At 31.4% G+C, this 22,733-nt stretch overlaps 3 protein-coding genes across 6 annotated transcripts; all 3 read left to right on the top strand.

Annotated features, from left to right (window-relative positions):
- The first annotated feature begins 5,790 nt into the window (after positions 1 to 5,790).
- Positions 5,791 to 13,256, top strand: LOC107891087 (uncharacterized). 4 transcript variants are annotated; one of them, XM_016815736.2, is made up of 15 exons: positions 5,791 to 6,137; positions 6,472 to 6,874; positions 6,967 to 7,144; positions 7,228 to 7,367; positions 7,703 to 8,555; positions 8,719 to 8,819; positions 8,990 to 9,134; positions 9,219 to 9,287; positions 9,387 to 9,432; positions 10,178 to 10,644; positions 10,778 to 10,857; positions 11,419 to 11,554; positions 11,819 to 12,014; positions 12,587 to 12,669; positions 12,772 to 13,256. In XM_016815736.2, the coding sequence occupies exons 1-15, from the start codon at positions 6,038 to 6,040 to the stop codon at positions 12,910 to 12,912; spliced, it is 3,138 nt and encodes a 1,045-aa protein (XP_016671225.2). In that variant the 5' UTR covers positions 5,791 to 6,037; the 3' UTR covers positions 12,913 to 13,256. The 4 variants fall into 4 exon arrangements, with proteins under 4 accessions (XP_016671225.2, XP_016671230.2, XP_016671228.2 ...); XM_016815739.2 differs by having other exon boundaries at positions 5,808 to 6,096; XM_016815741.2 differs by lacking the exon at positions 12,772 to 13,256 and having other exon boundaries at positions 12,522 to 12,647.
- Positions 13,257 to 14,668: 1,412 nt separating this feature from the next.
- LOC107891088 (B3 domain-containing transcription factor VRN1-like) lies at positions 14,669 to 17,415 on the top strand. Its single transcript, NM_001326782.1, is given in 4 exon segments — positions 14,669 to 14,728; positions 16,185 to 16,686; positions 16,773 to 16,972; positions 17,050 to 17,415. Coding segments are annotated over 4 exon segments (1,128 nt in total).
- A 1,491-nt stretch (positions 17,416 to 18,906) lies between these two features.
- Positions 18,907 to 21,478, top strand: LOC107891089 (B3 domain-containing transcription factor VRN1). The gene is made up of 4 exons (XM_016815744.2): positions 18,907 to 19,128; positions 20,032 to 20,578; positions 20,655 to 20,860; positions 20,958 to 21,478. The coding sequence occupies exons 1-4, from the start codon at positions 19,033 to 19,035 to the stop codon at positions 21,204 to 21,206; spliced, it is 1,098 nt and encodes a 365-aa protein (XP_016671233.1). The 5' UTR covers positions 18,907 to 19,032; the 3' UTR covers positions 21,207 to 21,478.
- Positions 21,479 to 22,733: the final 1,255 nt, after the last annotated feature.

A 22,733-nucleotide genomic window follows, 5' to 3' on the forward strand; every position in this document is an offset into this window, starting at 1 on the left:
TAAGTAGAAGGGTAAAGTGTTTATAAATAATATTTATTTAGGTTTGGATTCAAACTTTGAAAATCGTATTTTTATTTGTTTTGTTTAAATATTTATGTAAAAGTAATGTTTAATATACACTTTAGTCCCTAAAATATATTGTTTTTCTCATTTTGATACTTCAAGGTTTTTTTGACTTACTTCAGTTCCTAATATTATTAGACGTTTTTAATTCAGTTTCTTCAGTTCTCTTAATATTAAAAATAATCAATTGGGATATCTAACTAATTATAAACTGCCACGTGTCATATGTTGATGCCATAATGATGTAATCACCAAAAAATACAAAAATATAAATATAAATATATAATTTTTTAAAAAGGTTAAAAATATGTTAGAATTTTTAAAAATTGTAAAAAAATTAAAAAATATATAAAAATTATAAAATTATGTAACAAATATATTCACAAAAAATTAATATAAATAACAAATGCGGCCATGATTATATGGTAAAGTATCAGTAGTAAAAATGAACGAGGCATGGGTTCTGATCCTATTATGTGTATGTAATTTTTTATTTTTATATAAAATATATAAAGTTACAAAAATATCTTCAAAATAATATAAATTACTTTGTAAAGAAAACGTATTTTTTCTTCCAATTGAGTTAATTCTCAATTAATCCTTGACATCATAAAATTATAATTTTATTATATAAATATCTCACAATAAAACACATATGTGCCCATACATATATCATATCAAAACACCCACATAATTATAATTATAATGACTCACAAATATAGCGATGGGTTTGTTAGGTAGAAGATTGAATCCAATATTACTAAATTATTTGTTATTGAATTATTCAAAATTTTTTATTGAAGTCATTTTATTGTTAAAATTGTTATTATGTGCATTCTCTGTTTGCATCGTCTGCACCAATCGAAAGTTTTTCTTCCCCTTCTCTTCTACAACTTAATTTTTTTTATTAAACAACTTTGAAAGTCATGAATCAATGAACCAAAATCCAAACAATTTTCTTCTCCGATCTTCATCATTAACTATCAGATTAATTTGAATTTAATGTATGTTCTTTTACTGATAGATAAGTATTGATATACCGTACTGATAGTTGGGTTGTCGCTTATTCACGTATTGAGTGTATGTATGCAGCAAATAAGGTGAGTTGATCCAACATTGGCACGATTCACTTTTGAATTTTGATTATTTTTGTTCAACTTTGCTTCTTCGTGCAGATCACTCCTGCCCTGCTTTGAACGTTGTCGTCACCTCCCCCAAACCCATCAGCCCAACCCCTTTTTTTTTTTGAAGGAACCTTAGGGTAAAATATGTTTTAAGAATATCCACTTATGCTAATTTAATTTGAATGGTTTAATTCACATTTTAATCCTTTAAATATATCGTTTTCTTTATTTTGTCTTTTAAATTTTTTTCTTACTCATTTCAGTTATTAACGTTATTAGGTATTGCCGGTAATGTTAAAAACTAATAATTGGGATATCCAACCAATTATATGCTACCACGTGGATATTGTGTTATAATTCAATCAACCAGAATTTATAATTGGTAGAACTTTTTAGGTGATAAATTTGGATAATTTTTTTCTAATTTATTTTAATAATAAAAATAATTTTTTAATAAAATTATCTAAAACTACTCATAATCCCTCCTCAACCTTCAAATAGAAGGATAAACTCGATTTAGTGCACTCAAGCCCATATCTTCATACACAAGCAACAATATTAATACCAATCGAACTAAGACTCAATCAATAAAAAAATATTATTTCAATTCAAATAATATTTTGTAATTATTCCAAATATTTTTTTTACTCTCTCATAGATAAATTATGTCTTTAGATCAATATCTTAATTGGCAAATAATTTTTTTAAAAAGCAAACTGAATATTTAAATATTAACATATAAATTCATTGCCTTAATATTTATAATTACAAATACAAATCAAATGCCTGTATCTCTCTAAGTTCAACTCTATTGTCGAGTGTTTGACCATTTTAAAAAATTTTGGTACAGCCAATGGAGTTTTAACTCAATTGACATCAGCATTGTTACCAGTGTAGGAAGACGTGATTTTGAATGCATTGAAGCGCATTATCCTCCTATTTAAGGGTTGGGAAGGGCTATAGGTAGTTCTAGACATTGTCTCAAAAAGAGCAGATATAATAAGAACCTATAATGAGATTAATATTAAAAAAATTAGTACAAAATAAAGAGAGCATATACAAAATGATGAATGAAGGAAGCTTACTCTAGACAATAAATAAAGAGCTAAGTCAAATAAAAACATGCTACCGATAATACTCGGAAAGCGCTCAAAATTGATATATTTTAAAATATTAAAAATTTGGTTAAAAAAATATCCAATTTTTATTAAATACAATTTTTATACAAATTGATTCTATTTTTAATAAAATACAATTTTATATAAGTTTTTAATATTTTAAAAGTGATTGACGAATGTATACTCCAATCCAAGATACAACGACCTTTAACATTAGTTTATAATTTTTATTACTTTTTTATTATCTTTTACAATTTCTATTTTTTATAAATTTTTTATAGATTTTAGGGTAAATTATCCCATTAGTCACCTTAAAATAGTATCATTTCTATTGTGGTTATTCTAATTTTTTTTATTAATTTAGTCATTACCATTAGAAAATTTATTTAAAATGATCATTTAACTGTTATCTCATTATCAGATTGTTGATTGGACCTGCCATTGTATGACACATGGCAATTTATGATTGGCTGGATATCCCAATCAAGTTTTTTTAATGTCGAAAGGATTGAATCGGGAATGTCTAATAAAATTAGGGATTAAACTGGGAACATCTAGTAATGTTAGGGATTGAAGTGGGTAAAAAAAACTTTGGAAAAACAATATTCTTTAAGGAGTAAAATTTGAAAAAAAAAAAAGAATAGCATAAATCTCCTTTATACTTGGTAAGTAAATTGTAAAAAAAAAAAAATCATACCATTGATATTATTTATAGAGGTATTTATTTATTTTATGGATAAAATAATATTTGGCTCTTGAATTTGGTAATTTTCCCCACCTTGGTCTTTGAATTTTTTTTATCTTCATTAGTCCAAGAATTTGGCATCATTTTTAGTTTTGGTCCGAACTCAAAATTCGTTAAGGCATTATAACATGACACTTTAAAATTATGTCATATCATCATTGGATTTTTTTTAAAGAAATAAAATTTGTCTTTCGTTTTTAATATTTCTTCACTTTTTAGATTTTATATAATCTATTAAAAAATTTTAGGTGCACACCTCAATAGAATCCAAATTTAGGGTCGAATTAGGAAAAGTTACTAACTTCTGAGACTAATGTAGAAAAAAAAGAAGTTCAGGGATGAAATTAAAAAAAATGTAAAGTTTAGAGAATAAATATTGCTTTATCCCTTTATTTTATTCAATTGTTGATTTTTAATTACGAATCACTTTAAATTTAAATATAGGATAAATTACACCGAAGGTCAATTTAAATAGCGTTCTTCCTATTTTGGTCACTCTAAATTTTTTTTTGTCAATTTAATCACTACCGTTAGAAAAATTGACTAAAATGGCCACTTAGCCGTTAAACCCTAAACGGATTGCTGACTAGACTTGCAAAATAAAAATTATTCTTTTAGTCTCTTCTTCTTCTTTGCTCTCATTATCATCCTTCAAGCCCCAAAACAACCTCTTTAATCATTTTGAAATCCCACTAGAGCACACCAAACACTACAATGATGTTGTTTCGATATCTTTAACGGAGTCTATTGCTCTTTTTTCCAACCCCACCATCGTTTCTAATAACTTCGACTTTAAAATCGAGTATTAGAACTATGGAGACTATATTGGAGTGTAGGTTGGAGCACATCGACGCATTTCATTTGGAGTGTAGGTTGGAGCATTTCAGTACATATATTGAAGTGATGAATGGTTATATTTTGTACATCCGATGTATGAATCACCAAAAGTTACTAAGAGCTGTGAATAAAATTTGAACTAAAACATTATGTTATTTTGCTGTTGAAATACTCAATTTTAAAGTCGAGGTTGTTAGAAACAATGGTGGTGTTGGAAAAAGAGTGGCAGGCTCTATATAAAAACTATATCGAAGTATAATTCAAACAAAAATGGTTACATAGAGATTAAAATTTTAAAATTAAAAGTAAATTACAAGGTTAGTCATTGAATGATGTGTAAGTTTTCGTTTTAGTCACTAAAGTTTTCAAATTTATTTCTTTGTCACCTGACTATTAAGTGATATATTTTTAGTTGGTATAATAGCAATTTTAGTCATTAGCTTTTATATTTTCCATCAAATTGACATTGATTCTTTATAAAAATTATAAAAAAAAACTCAAAATTATTAAAAATAAAAAGTTCTATATAAAAATTTTAGAAAAATAAAATCTCGAAACTGTTATTGTTGAAGAGCTAATATGTATGAGAAATAAAAAAAAAAGATCATTTAATAGAATCCAATAACAGATTAAAAATAGAACAAAACCAAAAAGATTAGCTCATCACATACTTCATCAATGTTTTTTGAAACCAAACTAGTAATATCTTCAAGTCAAGTTCTATGCTCCTGAAGAACATCTGGAAACGATATTACAGAGGCTTGTGAAATAGACTCCGGTACCATATTTTTATCCAAAAATACAAAATATACCACAAAATTTTCTTCTTCAAACTTAATTCAGAACTTCAATTTATTTAAATTATTTTTCAAAATTGAAATTGTAAAAACAAATTATATTCAAAAAAAATTCTTTTATTATAATAAAAATGCTCTGTCAAGAAATTGAAGAGGTAAAAAATAGAAAACCAATCATTTTGACTAATGTTTTTATTTTTTTCTTTGTTATTTAAAGAAAGAGTATTGAATATTTTTATACAGATAATACAAAGATAAAATATGGAGGGTTTAAAAATAATTTTCCCTTATTTTCTGTCATTGTATTTATTTTTGAAAATTTTATTTACTTTTTTGTTTGATTTTAATTTTTATAATTTTCTAAATTTAGAAAAAAAATCAGTTTTTTTATTATCATTTTATATATCATTAGGAACAATTTGAAAGAAAGTATAAAAATTGAGGATTAAAATTGTTATTATACTAATTAAAAAAGTCCCACTTAAAGAACCATTTTGAAAACTTTAGTGACCAAATTGTAACTTATTCTAGTTAAATGACCAAAATAAAAACCTACCTATAATTTAATGACTAACGTTATAATTTCCCTAAATTAAATCAATATTAGACAATATAAAGAGTAAATTTTAAACATTAGGAGAATACGAAGATAGTTGAGAGAGTTAACTTAGACTCTGTTTGTTTTAACGTAAAAGGTTTTCCAGTCAACATAAAATTACCCCCTTATTCTTGTAAAATGTCTTACTAAATTTTTTTCATTTTTAATTTAATCTCATACTTTTATTTCAATGAATTTAGTTTATTTATTTTTTAAATTTTAAATTTCAAATCAAATTGTTAACTCTAGCTAAAAATTTTCATTAAATTCATTAGTGTGATATTTTTAAATAAAAAAATTTACTTAGTAATTATGTAAAATTTTTTGAATAAATTAATTTTAATAATATTAACAATTAAACTTGCATTTTAAAAAAAAAAGACACTAAATTCTTCGAAATAAAAATAAGGGACTAAATTTTAAATTCACAAAAAGTATAGTGACTTGGAGAAAATTTTAACCATTTCATTATATTCCAACTCGACCCGTTGACAGCTCTTCTGTTTTTCTCCGTCTCTATTATCTCTCTCTTTTTTCTTTTCACGTCTAAAGTAGACACTTGCTGAAGCTGATCCAAGAGAATATATATATATTTATAAAAATACTCAATTATTCTATGTTTCTTCTCCGCTGTTGAATTTTGTTCCATTTTAATAAAGATTCTGGGAATTCAAGAAATTGACTTGAATTCCCCGAATTGGAAAAAAATCGGAGATAATACGAAGTGAAAGAAAATCAAAGAAAAGGTGAAAAAAATGAAGCCGATGGAGACGATACAGGATCTGATCGACGAAGCCAAAGTACGGACAGTTTGGTGGGTCATAGCAATCTTTGCCGTCACTTACTTCTTGTCTCGTGAGTTAACTAATAAGAAGATTTCAATAGCAGTTCTTTGGTTTATGTTTGTGTGTGTGTTTTTTTTTGTTATTGATTTTTTTTGAATATGTTTATTGGTGAATTCTTTGATTTTACTTCACTTCTGTAGTTACGTTTCTTGGAATTGTTTTTTTTTTTGGACAATTTTCGTTTTATTGGAATTAATTGAACATTTGGATTTTTAATTTCTGTTAATTGGTTAATTTAGGGTTTTCTATTTGTGTTTTGCGTTAATGTGGTTTGATTTCTGCTATAGGAATTGGTTGCAAGTAAATTTTTCCCTGTTTTGTTCGGCTTTTGTTAATTGATGCAGATACAAGTACATCAATGTGGATGAATTTACCTGTAGCAGTTCTTATACTGTCTGCATTGCGAATTTTAACTAATGAGGTTGAGTTCAAATGGAAAATTAAATCAGTTCGTCCGCAAACTTATTTATCTCATTTGGAGAAGAAACAGTTGTCTGTGAATGATTACCGGCTTTCTAGCACACCACCTTCGCCCAAGTGGAAGAGGAAAATTGATTCTCCTATGGTGGAGTCAGCTATCAATGAGTTTATTGATAAAATACTCAAGGATTTTGTAACTGATTTATGGTATTCGGAGATCACTCCAGATAGGGAGACCCCTGAGTTGATGCGTGCGGTGATTTTGGATGCTATTGGTGAAATATCAGGAAGGGTGAAAGGGATAAACCTTGTTGATTTGCTAACAAGGTAGGTTTTTGGTTTAAGAATATTTTCCAATTGTAAAATTATTTGATGTTTTTTAAAGCTTTAGGATTTCAAACGATTGTCTAATGTTCCAGGGATATAGTTGATTTGATAGGGGACCACTTGGATCTCTTTAGAAGAAACCAAGCTGCAATAGGTGTTGATGTTATGGTAACATTGTCATCTGAGGAGAGGGATGAAAGACTGAAACACCATCTTCTGGTTTCTGAAGAGCTTCATCCTGCATTGATTTCACCAGAGAGTGAGTACAAGGTGTGAGTGGAGTGTTCCAAAGAAAATACATTTTGCTTTTTCATTTTATGTTTTTCTTTGTTTGATTCTGTGTGTTTTTCCAGGTTATTCAGAAGCTTGTCGGTGGAATTTTAGCAATAGTATTGAGACCGCGAGAAGCTCAATGTCCTCTAGTTCGAACTATTGCCCGTGAGATTGTAACTTGCTTGGTATTGCAACCTCTTTTGAAATTGGCAAGCCCTGGGTAAATTATTAAGCTATAATTTGTTGTGTGTTTAATTCTAAGATAGTTATTAGTTCTTCATTTTAAGTTGCAGTTACGGTTATCTGAGTTAGCCTAAACTTTTAGGTCTAGATTTTTGGCGGTTGATTTGGCAATGCATTCTTATTAAGTGTTTAGAATATAAGCCATGATGCTTGGAATGGCACTCTTAGTCTTGACCAATTTAGGTAAAAGAATAGGCAGAGAATGTTTAGAAGTTACTCGTGACGATTCATTTTTCCTGGGTATAAATAAGCTTTGACCTTTTCCTTAATAAAGTTTCCTCCACCTTTTTCCCTTTTATGTTTTGTTCTCAGGTATATCAATGAAGTGATTGAACATGTTCTACTTGCCATTAAAGATGATACAAATAAGATGGTGGTTGGTTCTGATCAGCCTTCAGTAGGAGTACATGGTGATGATTCTACCTCATATAAAAAATCGTCAACAAACAGTCAAGGGGCTGATTTGACTTTAGCTAGAATTGATGATAGGAAAGAAACATATTCAGATTGTAACAGATATGAGGAAGAATCAGTACAGCCTCGACCAGCTGATTGGGCTCGAATATTAGAGGCAGCAACTCAAAGAAGAACTCAAGTTCTTGCCCCTGAAAATCTTGAAAACATGTGGACAAAAGGAAGAAACTACAAAAAGAAGAGCAAACATGAAAAAGCAGGATTTCAAGAATCTATTACAAAGGATTCTGTGACAAAGAGTGCAGTATTAACAGGGAATTCAGGCAGTGAAATCTCTACCAGCAAGTTTGGAACTTCAACTGGAAGGGAAGAGAAAAATGTGATGCAGCTGATGCCTGTTTTAAGTAATGACACTCAGTTATGTGATGATAACACTACCAGCAAGAAGTTGGGATCGGAGTTTAACAAGTCATCATCATTTGAAGGAGATCATATTGTCGAAAAACATACTGATGCTAGCAAGCAAGCTGCTGATGGAAATAAGAATAGGCTTAGGAGATCCAGCAGTACCTCTGACTTGAAAGTTAAACCTGATATAAAGAAGGCACTTACAGGAGATATTGGAAGGCCAATTACTTCTGAGTTCTACAGCCATGATGTTGGCAGGCATAGTGAAGAATATAGTGGCAAGATTGCCTCTAATATGGTGCTTCACAATGAGGAACCGCACACTCCAAAGCTTAGATGTCGGGTGAGTTTTCCCGTAAAAATTGGTGTAAGTTATGCTAATTCAAATTTGAACTGCCAGATGAATCCAAATGTGACATGGAATCTAAATTAAAACAGCTTCTTGAGCTTGATGATGTTGAAACATGATATGTGATTGATTTGCCATTCTGTGTCTACCTCTGCAGGTTATTGGAGCATACTTTGAGAAACTTAAATCAAAACCATTCGCAGTTTATTCAATTGCTGTGACAGATGCGGAAAACAGAACTTGGTTTGTCAAGAGAAGGTTTTATCTCACCGAACTCTTTTTTTTCCTTTTAAAAATTAAAAAAAAAAATCCATTTGTTTAAGGTCTTCAGAGTTTAAATCTCTACATGTTTGTCTGAAGAGAAAAACATAAATCTCCAAAATTTTGATTGATTTTCTTTTTGAGTGATTACTTTTTTTTTTTTTCAGATACAGTAACTTTGAACGGTTGCATAGACATCTTAAAGAAATTCCTAATTATACATTGCATTTACCTCCCAAAACAATATTTTCATCAAGCACTGAGGACGCTTTAGTTCATCAGCGCTGCATTCAGCTTGACAAATATCTGCAAGTAATTTATTTCATAGCGGTTTTTTTTTTCTGGTAAGATATTTACTTTTAAACCTGTTGCTTCAGCTAAGCCACCTTTTTGCAGGATCTGTTGTCTAAAGCCAATGTGGCTGAACAGCATGAAGTGTGGGATTTTTTAAGTGTTTCCTCAAAGGTTTGTGTGTATCTTTGTGGCGTAAGGTGCTACTTTGTTTCCTGTGGGTAGGAATGAATGACATCTGATTCATGTTGTGGTTGTCTTTTGCTTTTGAAGAATTACTCTTTCGGAAAATCTTCTTCGGTGATGAGAACCCTTGCTGGTATGTTGTTCCGCTTCTTGGTTATCACTTAGCATGCTATTCTTGCTGTTTATACATGGGTTCCAGCTGTTTTACTTAAACACATCAAGATTGTCCTGAAAAAAAGGTTTAGAGATGCTCCAAGTGGGCTTCTAGAAGTTTAGGAATGCAATCGTGTGCATTACATTTCCGTCTAAAAGTACAGTTTTCTGCTGGATGAGGTGTAGCAGTATTACTTGTTTCACCTTTTACACTGATTTGCTTTACGTATCTCTACTTCCAGAGATTTCATGTCTTGGTACTCTGTTAAAATTCTGTAGCTGGTTCTTATATGTGTGTGTGTGTTGTGGGAAGATGCTTGCAAATCCAGCTCTTTGAGCAGGGACCTTTGCATATATCATTAAGCCAATTGGATTGATGCAATTCAATATTTTTCATTTTACTTGCTATGGTTTAATTTTAAATGATTTGAGAGTAAAAATAACATAGTTGTGTTACTGTTCTTCTCACTGTGAACTCTTTAGTATCACATGAATATTTGAATCTATATGCTTGGTTGTCTTACGGCCAATTATGTTAGAATCGTAAATGATTATCCTTTGTCGAATTTACTGAAAATCATACATGGATCTTTTGGTTATTGGTTTGATTCTACCACTATGGTCTAGAATTTGGTTTTAACTTGGCTGATTTCTTGCTTAATATTTTGACCATTTTTATTGCAGAATACTTCCTGACTTTTTCCATTTCTCCTGTTTATAAACAGTCAATGTAGATGATGCTGTGGACGACATTGTACGCCAGTTTAGAGGAGTATCAGATGGCTTAATGCGCAAAGTTGTCGGTTCATCTTCTCTTCCTATTGAAGCCTCTTCTTCAGCTGACAGGACCTTGTCATGGAATGCAGATGAGATGGCTAAAGACATTTCTAGGCAAAGTAACTTAGAAACAGTGAATAGTGCTTCTGACAATGACGAACGGTACAAGGATGGTAGCCATGGTCAGGATGATAGATCTGGTCCACAAGGTCATGGCTCGCATTCAGAGGATGAATTGAACTCAAAGAGTTTGCCACCAAAGGTGATAGAACAAGGTGGAGAGCCTGACAATTTTGTTCCTGAGAAACAGGATTTAGGTGTGAAACCTGAATTCCTTGGCCAGGGTGGATTTCCTGAAGTAAAATTTTCATCAACATCTAGCCCTTGGGAGGATCCAGTTGGAATGCCCCCCGAGGTAGCATGCTTTAGCGCTGTTTTTTTATTTATCTTTTTAGTTCCTATTGATAATATGATTTTAGCTTATTCTAAGACATTTTTTGTCACCAATACTTGGAAGTTCAAATGTTTACCTATTGATTTTTGTGCAGTGGACACCACCTAATGTTAGTGTACCTTTGCTGAATCTAGTTGATAAGGTGTTTCAGCTGAAGAGAAGAGGCTGGCTAAGGTGAGCTAAGTTCTGATTATTTCCATAGTTTTGAATTAATTAATTGTTGAAATGTTGTATTCTACCATTCGGTAAGTATAATTTGGAAAGATTCTCATAAAATGATATTGGTCCTTGGACTGAGGTATTACTAATGTTTCTTTACCTGTAATTTTGATTAGTTTGTAAATTATGTGGTCATTTTAGTCTAGATTGATTATTAAGGGTATATTCTGTTTTGTAGCATAGGAGTGGACTGGTTGATATGGTGAGTTGATTATTTATCTTGGAACCAGCAAAAATAATAATATCTTCTTGAGTAATCTGTTGTTCAATCTTTTATGAAAAAGGTTGCATGATGAAACACTGCTAACATAGATTTAAATGCATCAGACTACTGGCATGCTTGAATTATCAATTACTGCTTCAAGCCTTTTTCTTGTTTCCTTTTATCCAGTGGTAATTGTCTGGTCTTTCAGTGTGTGTGATCTTGTTAAACTTTAATTGCATGTTATGATGTTCTAAAATGACACTTTTCTAGAATAATTTTGCATAAACATGTGTATTATTTCATTATTGCAGAAGACAGGTCTTTTGGATATCTAAGCAAATATTACAGCTGGTGATGGAGGATGCCATTGATGACTGGCTTTTGAGGCAGATTTATTGGCTTCGGAGGGAAGACACTGTTGCCCTAGGCATTCGATGGGTTCAAGATGTAAGTGCTAAACACTTTAGAAGCATTGTAATTTAACTAAGACTGTTAATTGGCTCAGCATCTGATGCTGTAAAAGCATGACTTTTGTCATTAGGGTCTGCTTAGTTTAGTGGAAAAGTGGAAGGGTTGGAAGAGTAGAATTGAAAAGAGGAGAGAAGAAACAAAATAAACTTTCAATTTTCTTTCCTCTTGTTACCTAGTAAAAAGACTTGAATAGCCTTGCACAAATCTTCTATTTCTATTAATGACCTATTTTTCTCCCAGGTTCTATGGCCAGGTGGTACGTTCTTTACAAAATTGGCGAACATTCAGAGCAAACTTGGTGATACTCAACAGCCGAACCAGCAACTTTCAGGGACCTCCAGCCAGTTTAGTGGGAGTAATGTCTCTAAACCTCGGTCCTTTGAGCAACAACTTGAGGCTACTCGTAGAGCTAGTGACATCAAAAAAATGCTTTTTGGTAAGTATGTTTTTTGCGTTAGTGGTATCTTGTCATCATCAGATCAGGGGTTTACATACTTGCCATCCGCTCAATAGTTGCTTCAGATGGTTTACAATGTTTTTGGAACCAAATCGGTGGTTGAACCAATCAAACCACCAGTCTAGGCAGTTCAAAGGAAATAAATTATTAAAAAATTCAAAAATAAAAAATTATTAAAAAAACCAGTTCAATCATCAATTCAATCGATTTTTTGGCCCGGTTTAAATAGTCCGTACTGGTTTGTGAGTTAACTGATTTTATATCTCACACCAGACCGGTACTCCGACAGGTTCCCGGTCTACCCAGACTGATTCAGACAACACTGATGGTTTAGAATTAATTCCTTAGTGCAGAGTCCAATGGTCATGTTTCTAACTAAAACCTCTCACGTCACTTGTGTCTGGTTATCTTAACAGGCTTGTTGATATTAGCCCATGTTGTGAAAAATCATTGACCATGTTTATTATTAACATGGTTCATGATCAGGTTATTTGTAATTATACCTTTATCTTCCCTGGAGCTACACTAAAAGATTTGACCTTTTCGGGCAGATGGAGCTCCGACGACCTTAGTTAGCTTGATCGGGCATAAACAATATCGACGATGTGCAAGAGACATTTATTATTTCACTCAGGTTGAGTTTTTATCTTTCTGCCAGTAAAATTTGTGTATTTTCTTTTTAGTTTTCAACATTTTAGACTTTCTGAAAGCATTTATATGCCATTATCCATTGCAGTCCACAATATGTGTGAAGCAACTTGCTTTTGCGATATTAGAACTTCTACTCATATCTATTTTCCCCGAGATGCGGGAACTTGTGAAGGATCTTCATGGCAAGAAACAAATTAAAGTCACGCAGGATTTCCGTTTTGGATGATCGGACTCAAGGAACCTGAAAAATACCGATGTAAGTCTACTAGTACCATTCCTCGCAGTCATGTTGACACTAAATTTAGACTTGACCATTCATATACTTGTGTTGTGTTCATATAATATTTTTCTCCGTGTTGTGTCCAACATTTCCAGTGTTGATTAGGAAATGGTTTCTGTTATCATATTGTAAATGTAGATATTATGGTCTGTACAGAAATCAGTTCATCGCCGTGAAGTAGGAATTTGGTGTTGATTTTGTGTCGGAATTTTTGGAACATTTAAGAAACATAGTGACTGATAACCTTTATTGATTCGTAATGGAAATTTATGCCTCTATTTGATTGTTTATCAATTAATGGGATATGTAATTAGGGATGGCAAAAAATCTGAAACCGACGGATTCCAACTCAATCCGACTTAATAGGGTCGGATTTTTCTTTTCTTCTGAAATGAGGTCAAGTCGGGTTGGGTTAATTTTAAAATTTGTATGAATTTTTTTTTTCGAGTCGAATTCAAATAGCTGATGATCATTTGTATCTCATTTATGCTTCTAGTCTTAAGATTGAGAGTAGGCAGTTCAAGAAATAGAAAGACTAAAAATGATCAAATTACAATAAAGATTAAATCCATACAAAATACATAGTATGGGGATTTTTTATAGTTTGACCATAAATAAAAGGATCTACTTTTGCCGTGTGATAATAGTTGGGTCACAAGTTATTATGGAGGTTTTCAAAATTAGAACGGCGGTCGAATTGGTTAGGTAATTGATTTATTGGTTTGGGCAATTTTATTAAATAACTCATTAGAAAATACAAAAATAACAAATACTAAGAATTGATTCAATTGATTTAATTGACAGTTTAATTGGGTTTTTAATTTGGTTCAATTGATATTTAATAATTTATGATTCAATCAATCTAAAATTTTTTCTCTCACTACAAAATCTCAATTATTTGCTATCAAGTATCTCTTTTAAAATTTAAGAGAAAATTAATATTGTAAAATACAAAAAAAAGTATGAGGATAAAAAATTTTGATTTTAATTTAATCAAAATTTAATAATACAAAGTAATGTGTCTTCCTAAATTATTTGCGTTTGATTAGAAAGAATAATTCAATATTAAATAATTTGATTGGAATATATTAGTGCTTGATTAAAATAATTTATAAGTTTAAAATTAATTAAAGCATTAAAATATTCGACTTCACTTATTATTAGATAATTAAATTTAATTATAAATAAATTAATTAATAAATTTTGATAAATATATTAATAATGCTTGAATTAAAATTTTTAAATAAAAAATAAAAAAATTAGTTTTTATTTTTTAAAATATAAAAATTAAATCTTAAATTTATCAAAAAAACAAGTACACCATTATATAGAATCAAAATTACTATTCGAACTCCCCCACTTAGCTCAAATTACACGTGGGATTTCCACTCAGTGAGTGAGTAAGTGAGTCCACAAATGCGATAAAAACTCGGCTCAACTTTTAAGCTCAAGGGTTTCTTTTAGAGCACCAGAGAAGAAAAAAGAAAAAGAAAAATCAGTAGTAAAAAAGCAGAAAGAAGAAGGGAAGACCCAGATCTCAAATCTCTTTCGATCAATGAAAGGATGTAATATATATATATTGTATATATAGATAGATACACAAAGAGTAGAATTACATATAATTTGAGAAAGTAAGCTGTTGTCCTTCAAATTCAACATCATTTCATATGGTTTTGAAATTGAGCTGACCATTTTCTCCAAAATGCCACGCCCTTTTTTCCATAAGCTTATTCTCTCCACTACCCTTCAACACGAGAAACTGGTAAATTACTAATAAAACCCCCAAATTCTTTCTTTTTTCTTTCAGTCTCCATTTTTGTTTTTGGTTATGGTTTTATCCGATTTTTTTTGTGTGTGGGGGGGGGGGTGAGCAAGTAGTCTTGAAAAATGATAGAATGATGGAAATTGATTTTGGGTTTTGTTTGTTTTGTGTTTTATTATTATTATTAACTTTTTTTAATGGCAAAGTTGAAACCTTGGGAGCTTCGAAATCCCAGTGTTGGAGTCTCATTTTATGTAAATGTGTGGATTTTTTGAGTTAAGTTTGTTATTCAGTACTTGTAACGAGTTATTATGACTGAAACTGATGATATGATTATAACTTCAAATTATTACTATTTGTTAGATTTTAGGGTTTAGGGTTTCTTTTTCCTTTCATTTTAGGGTTCAGTTTTGCAGGAAATACTGTGTCCTGAAACAAGTGTAATCGAACTTTTCCATTTTTTTCTTGAAGCATCCGTGTGTCCGTCACGCAGGTCCGAGTCCTTGTCATGTAGCCGAATAGAGTGAAATGCTTGTTGTTTGAAATTTTAAGTGGTGTGATGGTTCAGTTTAATGGATTTCATTAGGTGGAAAAAAGGTTGAAAGGTGTAAGTTAAATAAGTTTGCCTTGTAAAATTTTAGTTTATCTCTCATGATCTCTTTGCATTTGAGTGAAACCTTACTAATTTGTACACTCCGGACTGATCTGCTGTGTTTTAAAAGTCGGTGTACGTTTGGTTTGAGCTTCCCGAATGCACCCCTTAATGTGAAAAGGGGAGTTTGGAAGACATAACACATCTATGTGCAGTAGGATAAAATTATTTGTTCCCCAGATTTTGTTGGATTGAATAGGATAACTAGGGCCATTATACCTCATGTTTGTTTGTTTTTTTTCGGGGTAAAAAAAATTATGTTTTGTAATATGTATGGAATCAATCGAAACTGAAAAATTAGAAGTGCAGCAGGATCTATATAGAATGTAATATATATTTCTAGCTAGGATTCCATGAGAGTATTATTTGCGTAACTTTCGGATAAAGAAATCGAGATAATACCAGCTGTCTTATTTACGTCACTCTTCATTCGTGCATATTATTTGGATCGAGAATCCGATGACTATCATCCATGCTTTGCCGTCTGTTGTATGACATTCTCCTTGTAGTTATACTGCTATTAAGTTTCATCAATTTGGCATCAAGTGGTCGCATGTAATGGTGCTTTATGAACCAGATACGAAAGTTCATCAACATTGTATTTACGGAATTTAGATTTTAATCTTTTATCCTTTTTTGGTTGTTTGGTCATTGGAAAAAAGCATATATGGACTCAGTTTTTAGCTATATGATTATAGTAGCCATGTTTATGTGTTATGATGTATATATGCACTTAAACCATTCAAGTCCCAATTTTATTATTTGTCGGATAACTAAGCCTAACTTGATTTGGGGTGTCTGCAGAGGATCCCCGATAACTTTGTTAAGAAATTTGGGGACGAACTTTCTGTTGCTGCTGCTCTCACTGTTCCTGATGGTCATGTTTGGCGTGTAGGAATAAGGAAAGCCGACAACAAGGTTTGGTTTCACGAGGGTTGGCAGGAATTTGTAGAGCGGTACCATATCCGTGTTGGCTACTTACTGGTTTTCAGATATGAAGGGAATTCTTGTTTCAGTGTTAGTATATTTAGTTTGTATAACTCGGAAATCAACTATCAGACTAATGCTTTCGTCGGTACACAATACTATCATAGAAAACCGTATCCATTTGAAGAACTTGAAGATGACGAATGCATCTCTCCGGCACTGCAGAATTTGTTTTCTGCGTCTAAAGTTAATAACTGCATGAACTGGAGTGGTGAAATCAATTTTCGTGCGTTAAAGGGCATGAATAGCCAATCTTTTCGAGGTGCAGTGCTACCAAAACCAAACAAGCCTGGGAGGAAAAAGCAGAAGTTTGATCACGGTAAATTCTCGAAACTGTTTTTTTTTTTTTTTTTTTGCAGTGCATAAGGAATCGGAATTTCTCATTATTGTTTGAACGAAATGTAGCTGAACCAGATTCATCTGTTGGACACGAATATGATGTGTATACAAACTTTAGATTATATGAAAGTGCTTCAGCCAGAAAGAGAACTGTGACAACGGAAGAAAGAGAGAGAGCAATTAACGCAGCCAAATCGTTTGAGCCGATGAACCCTTTCTGCAGAGTTGTCTTACGACCATCATATCTATACCGGGGATGTATTATGGTGAGTATTGACCATACATGTCTTTTCCGATTAACCCTATAGCATACCTCACTGTACTTTTCGATGTGTCGTTGCAGTACTTACCATCATGCTTTGCTGAGAAGTATCTAAGTGGGGTTTCGGGATTTATTAAACTTCAGCTTCCAGATGGGAGACAATGGCCCATTCGATGTCGTTATAGAGGTGGCAAAGCCAAGTTTAGTCAGGGATGGTACGAGTTTACGTTGGAGAATAATTTGGGTGAAGGAGATGTCTGTATCTTCGAGCTGCTCAGATCAAGGGAATTCGTGCTTAAAGTTACCGTATTTCGTGTAAGGGAAAGCGCACCAGTCTCAATGAAATGCCGCCCCGAGTTAAACCAGCTAACATATAGTGAACATATCCTTCCAGATGATGTGAAACCGATCCGGGTCAATAAGAGCATGCCATTTCGATGTCCATAAAAAGCTTTTAATGGGGGGAAGACTTTTAGTTGCGTAGAAGAGTAAATACAAAATTTTTCTCTTGTGGGGTTTGATTAGGACTGTAAATAGAGCAATGAAGGTGATGATGACGTTGAACTTTGAGGGAAGGAAAATGGGGTGTTGGGCTTTGATTTTTGTGGTCTGTTTTTGATTGGCTTTAAATTTTCATTCACTGCTTTTGGCTTGAATTCCTCATGTTGTAGTTTTTATGCTACTTTTTAAGTTGGGTTAATTATACTCGGGCTTATTAAACTATTAGTAATATTACATTTTAGTCATTTAATTTTAAAAAGTTATAAAATAGTTATTGAACTATTCGAATTATATTTAAGTCAATAATTTATTTGAAAGTCTTTAGCGAGTTTTGGGTGACAATTTGATGAGTCTAATTGGTATCGTAGATCAATACTTATAAATGAGTAGAAGAATATAGTTTAGATTGAAGAATATAGTTTAGATTTAAGTTGATCTGATGGTCAATATTGAAGATTGGAGAAAAAATTTGTTCGGATTTTGATTCGTAAATTTGTAAGGTTCAAAGTTATTTCATGAAAAAAATTGAATTGTATGAGAAAATGAGAAATAGAGCTTTTGATTGGTGTAAGTGGTGGAAATAGAAAAGATCATATAACAATGATTTTAACAATCCAAATGACAAATGAAAAATTTTAAATAGTTCAGTGATCATTTTGTAACAATGAGTGTAGTTTACCCTTTTAAGTTAACAATTTAAAAAGGGTTAATATAACTTTTAGTCCTTACATTTGGTAATTAAGTCTATTTTGGTTATTCAACTAAGTAAATATATTGTTACCAAATTGATGGATTAAAAAAAATTATAGGTACAAAAGTGTACCTAACTATCAAATTAAAAGTTATATTAACCCCTCTGAAAGCATGTAGAACTTTCACATCGGAGAAAATGGTAAATCGGGCTATAAATTTGAGGGTCTATGTGCAATTAACTCTTTTTAAAATTGTCAATTACTTTTGTAGTTTTCCATAGCAAAATCACAATTAATAAACAAACATGAAACCATTTTTTTATTTTTATTTTAATTCTTTTTATTACAAAAAGTAAGCAAATTCCTTTAGATTTTAATGAATCCGGTAGTGGTTTGGACTCACAGTACGATAGGACTAGTTTGAGAGTTGGTACCACATAAAAAATAAAGTAATGAATCCTTCATTCAACTATTTAATTTTTTTTAATAAACTAGGAAACTAATTAATGTAAAAATAAAAATATTTAAAAATTCGAGATAGTTTGGTGATATAAAAAGATAAAAATTGAATAATTGAGTGATTATTCTGTAATTTTTCATAATTAGAGTGACCAAATAAAAAATTTAATAATAGTTAAAAGATCATTTTATAAATTTTTATAATTAAGTAACTAAAAAGAAATTTACTAATAATTATGTGACTGCTAGTATAATTTACCAAAAAAACCAACTAACCAAACAAACAAATAATCATTTTTATTGCATAAACATAGAAAGTATCAAACAATCAAAGAATACATAAAAATCCTTTGGATTTGGTTCCCAGAATTTTTAGTTTTTTTTTGTTTCAGATGATCAAAGAAAAACAACAATGTCACAACCAGTGGGTCCATCTTTGCCCCTGAACAATTCCTCTTGCATCTTCTACAAGTTAATTGTGGCTTCCATCCTTCAAGACAAGAAGCTAGTTAAGTCCTCACTTTCTCTCTCTTTGTTTGGTTTCTGAGAAAATTTACATCTTTTCTTTTTCTTGCATGAAAGGGTGTTTTCTCTTTATTGTGGGTTGGATCATCTAAGATCAGTGTTTGATCCTTAATACTTGTAAAGTTGTAAACTTTATTTTAGTTACTGGAAACTGCTGATTCCTAAAGATTTGAACTGTTCATGTTGCTACTTTGCCATTTTTTTTTCTCTTTGATTTCTGGGCTTGTGTGGGTTTTGTGTGATTTTGGGATTGAAGCTAAAATTCTATGTTAAAATGGATTAAATTGAATTATTAATTTTTGTGCGGAGTCAAAAATGAAAAAGAATATTTTTTAAGAGGGATTAATTATTAATTTTAAGAGAGGCTAAAAAGGGAATTATACCATTTATCAGGGAGTATAGACATACCTTTATAGAGATATCACTTTATATTTGAATTTGACTCGAAAAGAATCTTGAACTTAATTCAGTAATTATCAAGTCGAATTTGAGCTTATCAATATTTGGCTTGACTCGAATGGCTTGCAATCTTTATCGAGCTTTTTATTATTAATATATATTTTAAATATTTTTATATTATTAAATTATGTTATTAACCTTAATATATTATTAACCTTAAGTTTTACTATCAAGTCGAGCTCAAACTTAAATACTACAAGCTTAATTCAGGCTTAATTGAACTAGAGTAGCTTGGTTATGTTACGAGTTTGGGCTTAAAAGTAAATGTTCAATCGAGCTCAAGCTTGCTAGTATACTGGCTTGGCTTGATTAAACCCCTACTCGTACCGGGCAGGAGAGGCTTGAAAATCTGTCTGAAAATCCTTGCATCAATGAACCAATACTATGATCTCTCTGTTCGATTCTGACTCAAGTTTTGTACTCGCAGAGGATCCCGAATAAGTTCGTTAAGAAATTTGGTAATGAACTCTCTTCGGTTGCTACGCTCACCGTCCCGGGTGGTTGTCAATGGCTAGTGGAATTGAGGGAAGATAACAAAAGAATATGGCTGGATAATGGTTGGAACTCGTTTGTTGAATACTATTCCATCTGCATCGGGTACTTCGTGGTCTTTAAATACGAAGGGAATTCGCATTTTGGTGTTCATGTGTATAATCTGAAATCTTCGGAGATCAACTATCTGTCGAATAATTCTCGAGAACCTGGTGATTTTGCTGAGATTACGGGTTCTAGTTCGTACTTTTTGGTCGATAAAGATGTCGACGAAAGTCTAGATCACGAGAAGAAGAAATATAAGATCTCTACATGCCTGCATCAGGAAAACGAGTTGCATGATTTACGAGCAACGTTTCAATCTACTCAAGACAAAGGCATTCAGTTTAATGGGGTTGAGCTTACGAGTATCGGAGATGAAGGTGGACCGTGTTTCTCAAACGAAACACTACGATACACTATAAAACAAGAAGTTGAACCTAGTAAGCTTGATGAACTCGATTACTTTCTTTATAAGGTATGTTACCGGTTGATTTATGTTGTTCTAATTCATTGAAGTTATGGATGAAAACGAGCCGTTCCGGAAATTCAAAGTGAAAGAAGAGCTTCCTACCCTGAACTCACCAAGTGTTCTTCGGAGAAGGAGAGATGTTACGGCAGAAGAAAAACAGGGGGCATTTCACGCGGCTTCAATGTTCAAACCGGACAATCCTTTCTGCAGGATTATATTGCGACCGTCTTATGTATACAAGGGAGTACTTCTCGTAAGCTATGTTACTCGGACTCGGCCCTTTTGATACAATTTATTGATTGAGCTTCGAAATATTTGTAGACTTAACGTCGTTTTCTCCTTCTGCGCAGCATTTGCCCCGTTGCTTTGCTCGGAGATATCTGAACGGAGTTGACGGGGTCATCACGCTTCAGATACCGGAAGGGAAAAAGTGGCCGGTTCAATGCGTTTATTGTAATGACAATTTGAAGTTCAGCAAAGGATGGGCCGAATTCGTCCTGGATAATAATTTGGATGAAGGAGACGTTTGTATATTCGAGTTGATTAATACGAAGGAGATCGTACTGAAAGTTACCATTTTCCGTGCTCTTCGAGACTGAAATCAGGATAGCATCGAACCCGAATATAACCGAGTCTTCCGTTCTTCAACTAAATAATACTCTCAGGTACATCTTTCATGTAGGATATGGTCACGGAGCTTATGACTGCCTTAGCTTAAATTTGTATATATAGTTATACTCTTTGCTATGTTATATTTCCAATTTCTTTCTTTTTCAAGATTTTCATGTATTTGGAGGATTTTTGGAGAATTATTCGTGTCGGACATGATTGTCGGGCATGGATGCTTAAAAAAATAGTTTTCCGAACTTAATTTCGATTGGTATAATAACAAATATAGCACTCAAAGCTTATATGTTCTATCAATTTGATCGAAATTTAGCTCGTAAAATTTGTGTAACTGTTGAGACTAAATGCGTTGAATCTTTTAGAATCAAAATTAAATTGATAAAATATGTAAACATCGAGTGTTAAATTTATTAATATATTAATCAAAATTATATACAATTGACAGAATATATTAATATTAATTGTTTTTAATTACCCACTTTTAAAATTAACAGGAATGATAAAATAAGACTCGTCAACTAGATTAAGGTTAAATTTTTTCACTCGATTTAATTAAACGCTTATCCATATTCATGTTTATTGAAGGGCCCACAAATTAATTAATTATTTATTTAATTAAAATCTAAGAAAATCGTCAAGAAGCACTGCTTGAGATGATATGGAACATTACATCATTGTTAAGATAAAAGCATAGAAATAAAGGAACCTATATCACGAATACACCTCAAATGATAAAATTTTATTTTCCACTTTATTTGTTTTGCAAAATCTAATTATAATATATTTTTAAAAATGCTTTACGAATAAAATCTAGGTTTGATTTGTCGAATTTTAGATTACGTTTCGTAATATAATTATGGGACTGTAAGATTTTGAGTTATATATGAGATTATTTATTTGACTGAAATGTAAGATTTAAGTATTTGGTTGACGAAATATAAAATTACCTAAAAATACATTTTATTTAATTTTTTAACTAGTTTTTTTTAATATTTTTATTCTCAATTTTCATAAAATTATGATAAACTATTATTAAAAAAATCTTTTGTTTACACTTGAAAAACAGTTTCTTTCTGATTACTATTAGAACATATTCGAACAAAGTTGAACTAAATAGATTAAATGCAAAGTGAAGCAATGAGCAAAATAAGGAGAGAATTAACCTTATGGAGCCTCGTTCAGCGAATGATTTTATTAAACAATCGGTTCGAATCGCCTATTGGCTTAAATTCAATTTACCCTTATACAAAGAAGTAATTACAATCTCAATACCAACTCTAATTGGTACAAATCACTTATCCAAATATCTCACAATACAATCAATAAACCTATTTATAGGCCTTTAAAAGTGATCATCTATCAGTATTTTTGTAAGCTTTAAACTCTCTTTTAAAAGCTAAAATTATTCCATTAATAATCTTGAATGTTTATCATAGATTAGTTTTCCGATAATTCCAAAACTTTCTCAAAAGATACATATAATGATAAATATTTTCAAC

The sequence above is a fragment of the Gossypium hirsutum genome, chromosome A04 (genome assembly GCF_007990345.1).
Source record: "Gossypium hirsutum isolate 1008001.06 chromosome A04, Gossypium_hirsutum_v2.1, whole genome shotgun sequence".
NCBI lineage: Eukaryota > Viridiplantae > Streptophyta > Magnoliopsida > Malvales > Malvaceae > Gossypium > Gossypium hirsutum.

Excerpts from the sequence above, each read along its gene's own strand:
- LOC107891087 (XM_016815736.2), top strand. The coding sequence starts at position 6,038 with ATGAAGCCGATGGAGACGATACAGGATCTGATCGACGAAGCCAAAGTA. Across the intron at positions 6,138-6,471 it reads CGTCACTTACTTCTTGTCTC|ATACAAGTACATCAATGTGG; the intron begins GTGAGTTAACTA and ends TAATTGATGCAG. Across the intron at positions 7,368-7,702 it reads TTGAAATTGGCAAGCCCTGG|GTATATCAATGAAGTGATTG; the intron begins GTAAATTATTAA and ends TTTTGTTCTCAG.
- LOC107891089 (XM_016815744.2), top strand. The coding sequence starts at position 19,033 with ATGTCACAACCAGTGGGTCCATCTTTGCCCCTGAACAATTCCTCTTGC. Across the intron at positions 19,129-20,031 it reads TCCTTCAAGACAAGAAGCTA|AGGATCCCGAATAAGTTCGT; the intron begins GTTAAGTCCTCA and ends TTGTACTCGCAG. Across the intron at positions 20,579-20,654 it reads AAAACAAGAAGTTGAACCTA|TTATGGATGAAAACGAGCCG; the intron begins GTAAGCTTGATG and ends AATTCATTGAAG.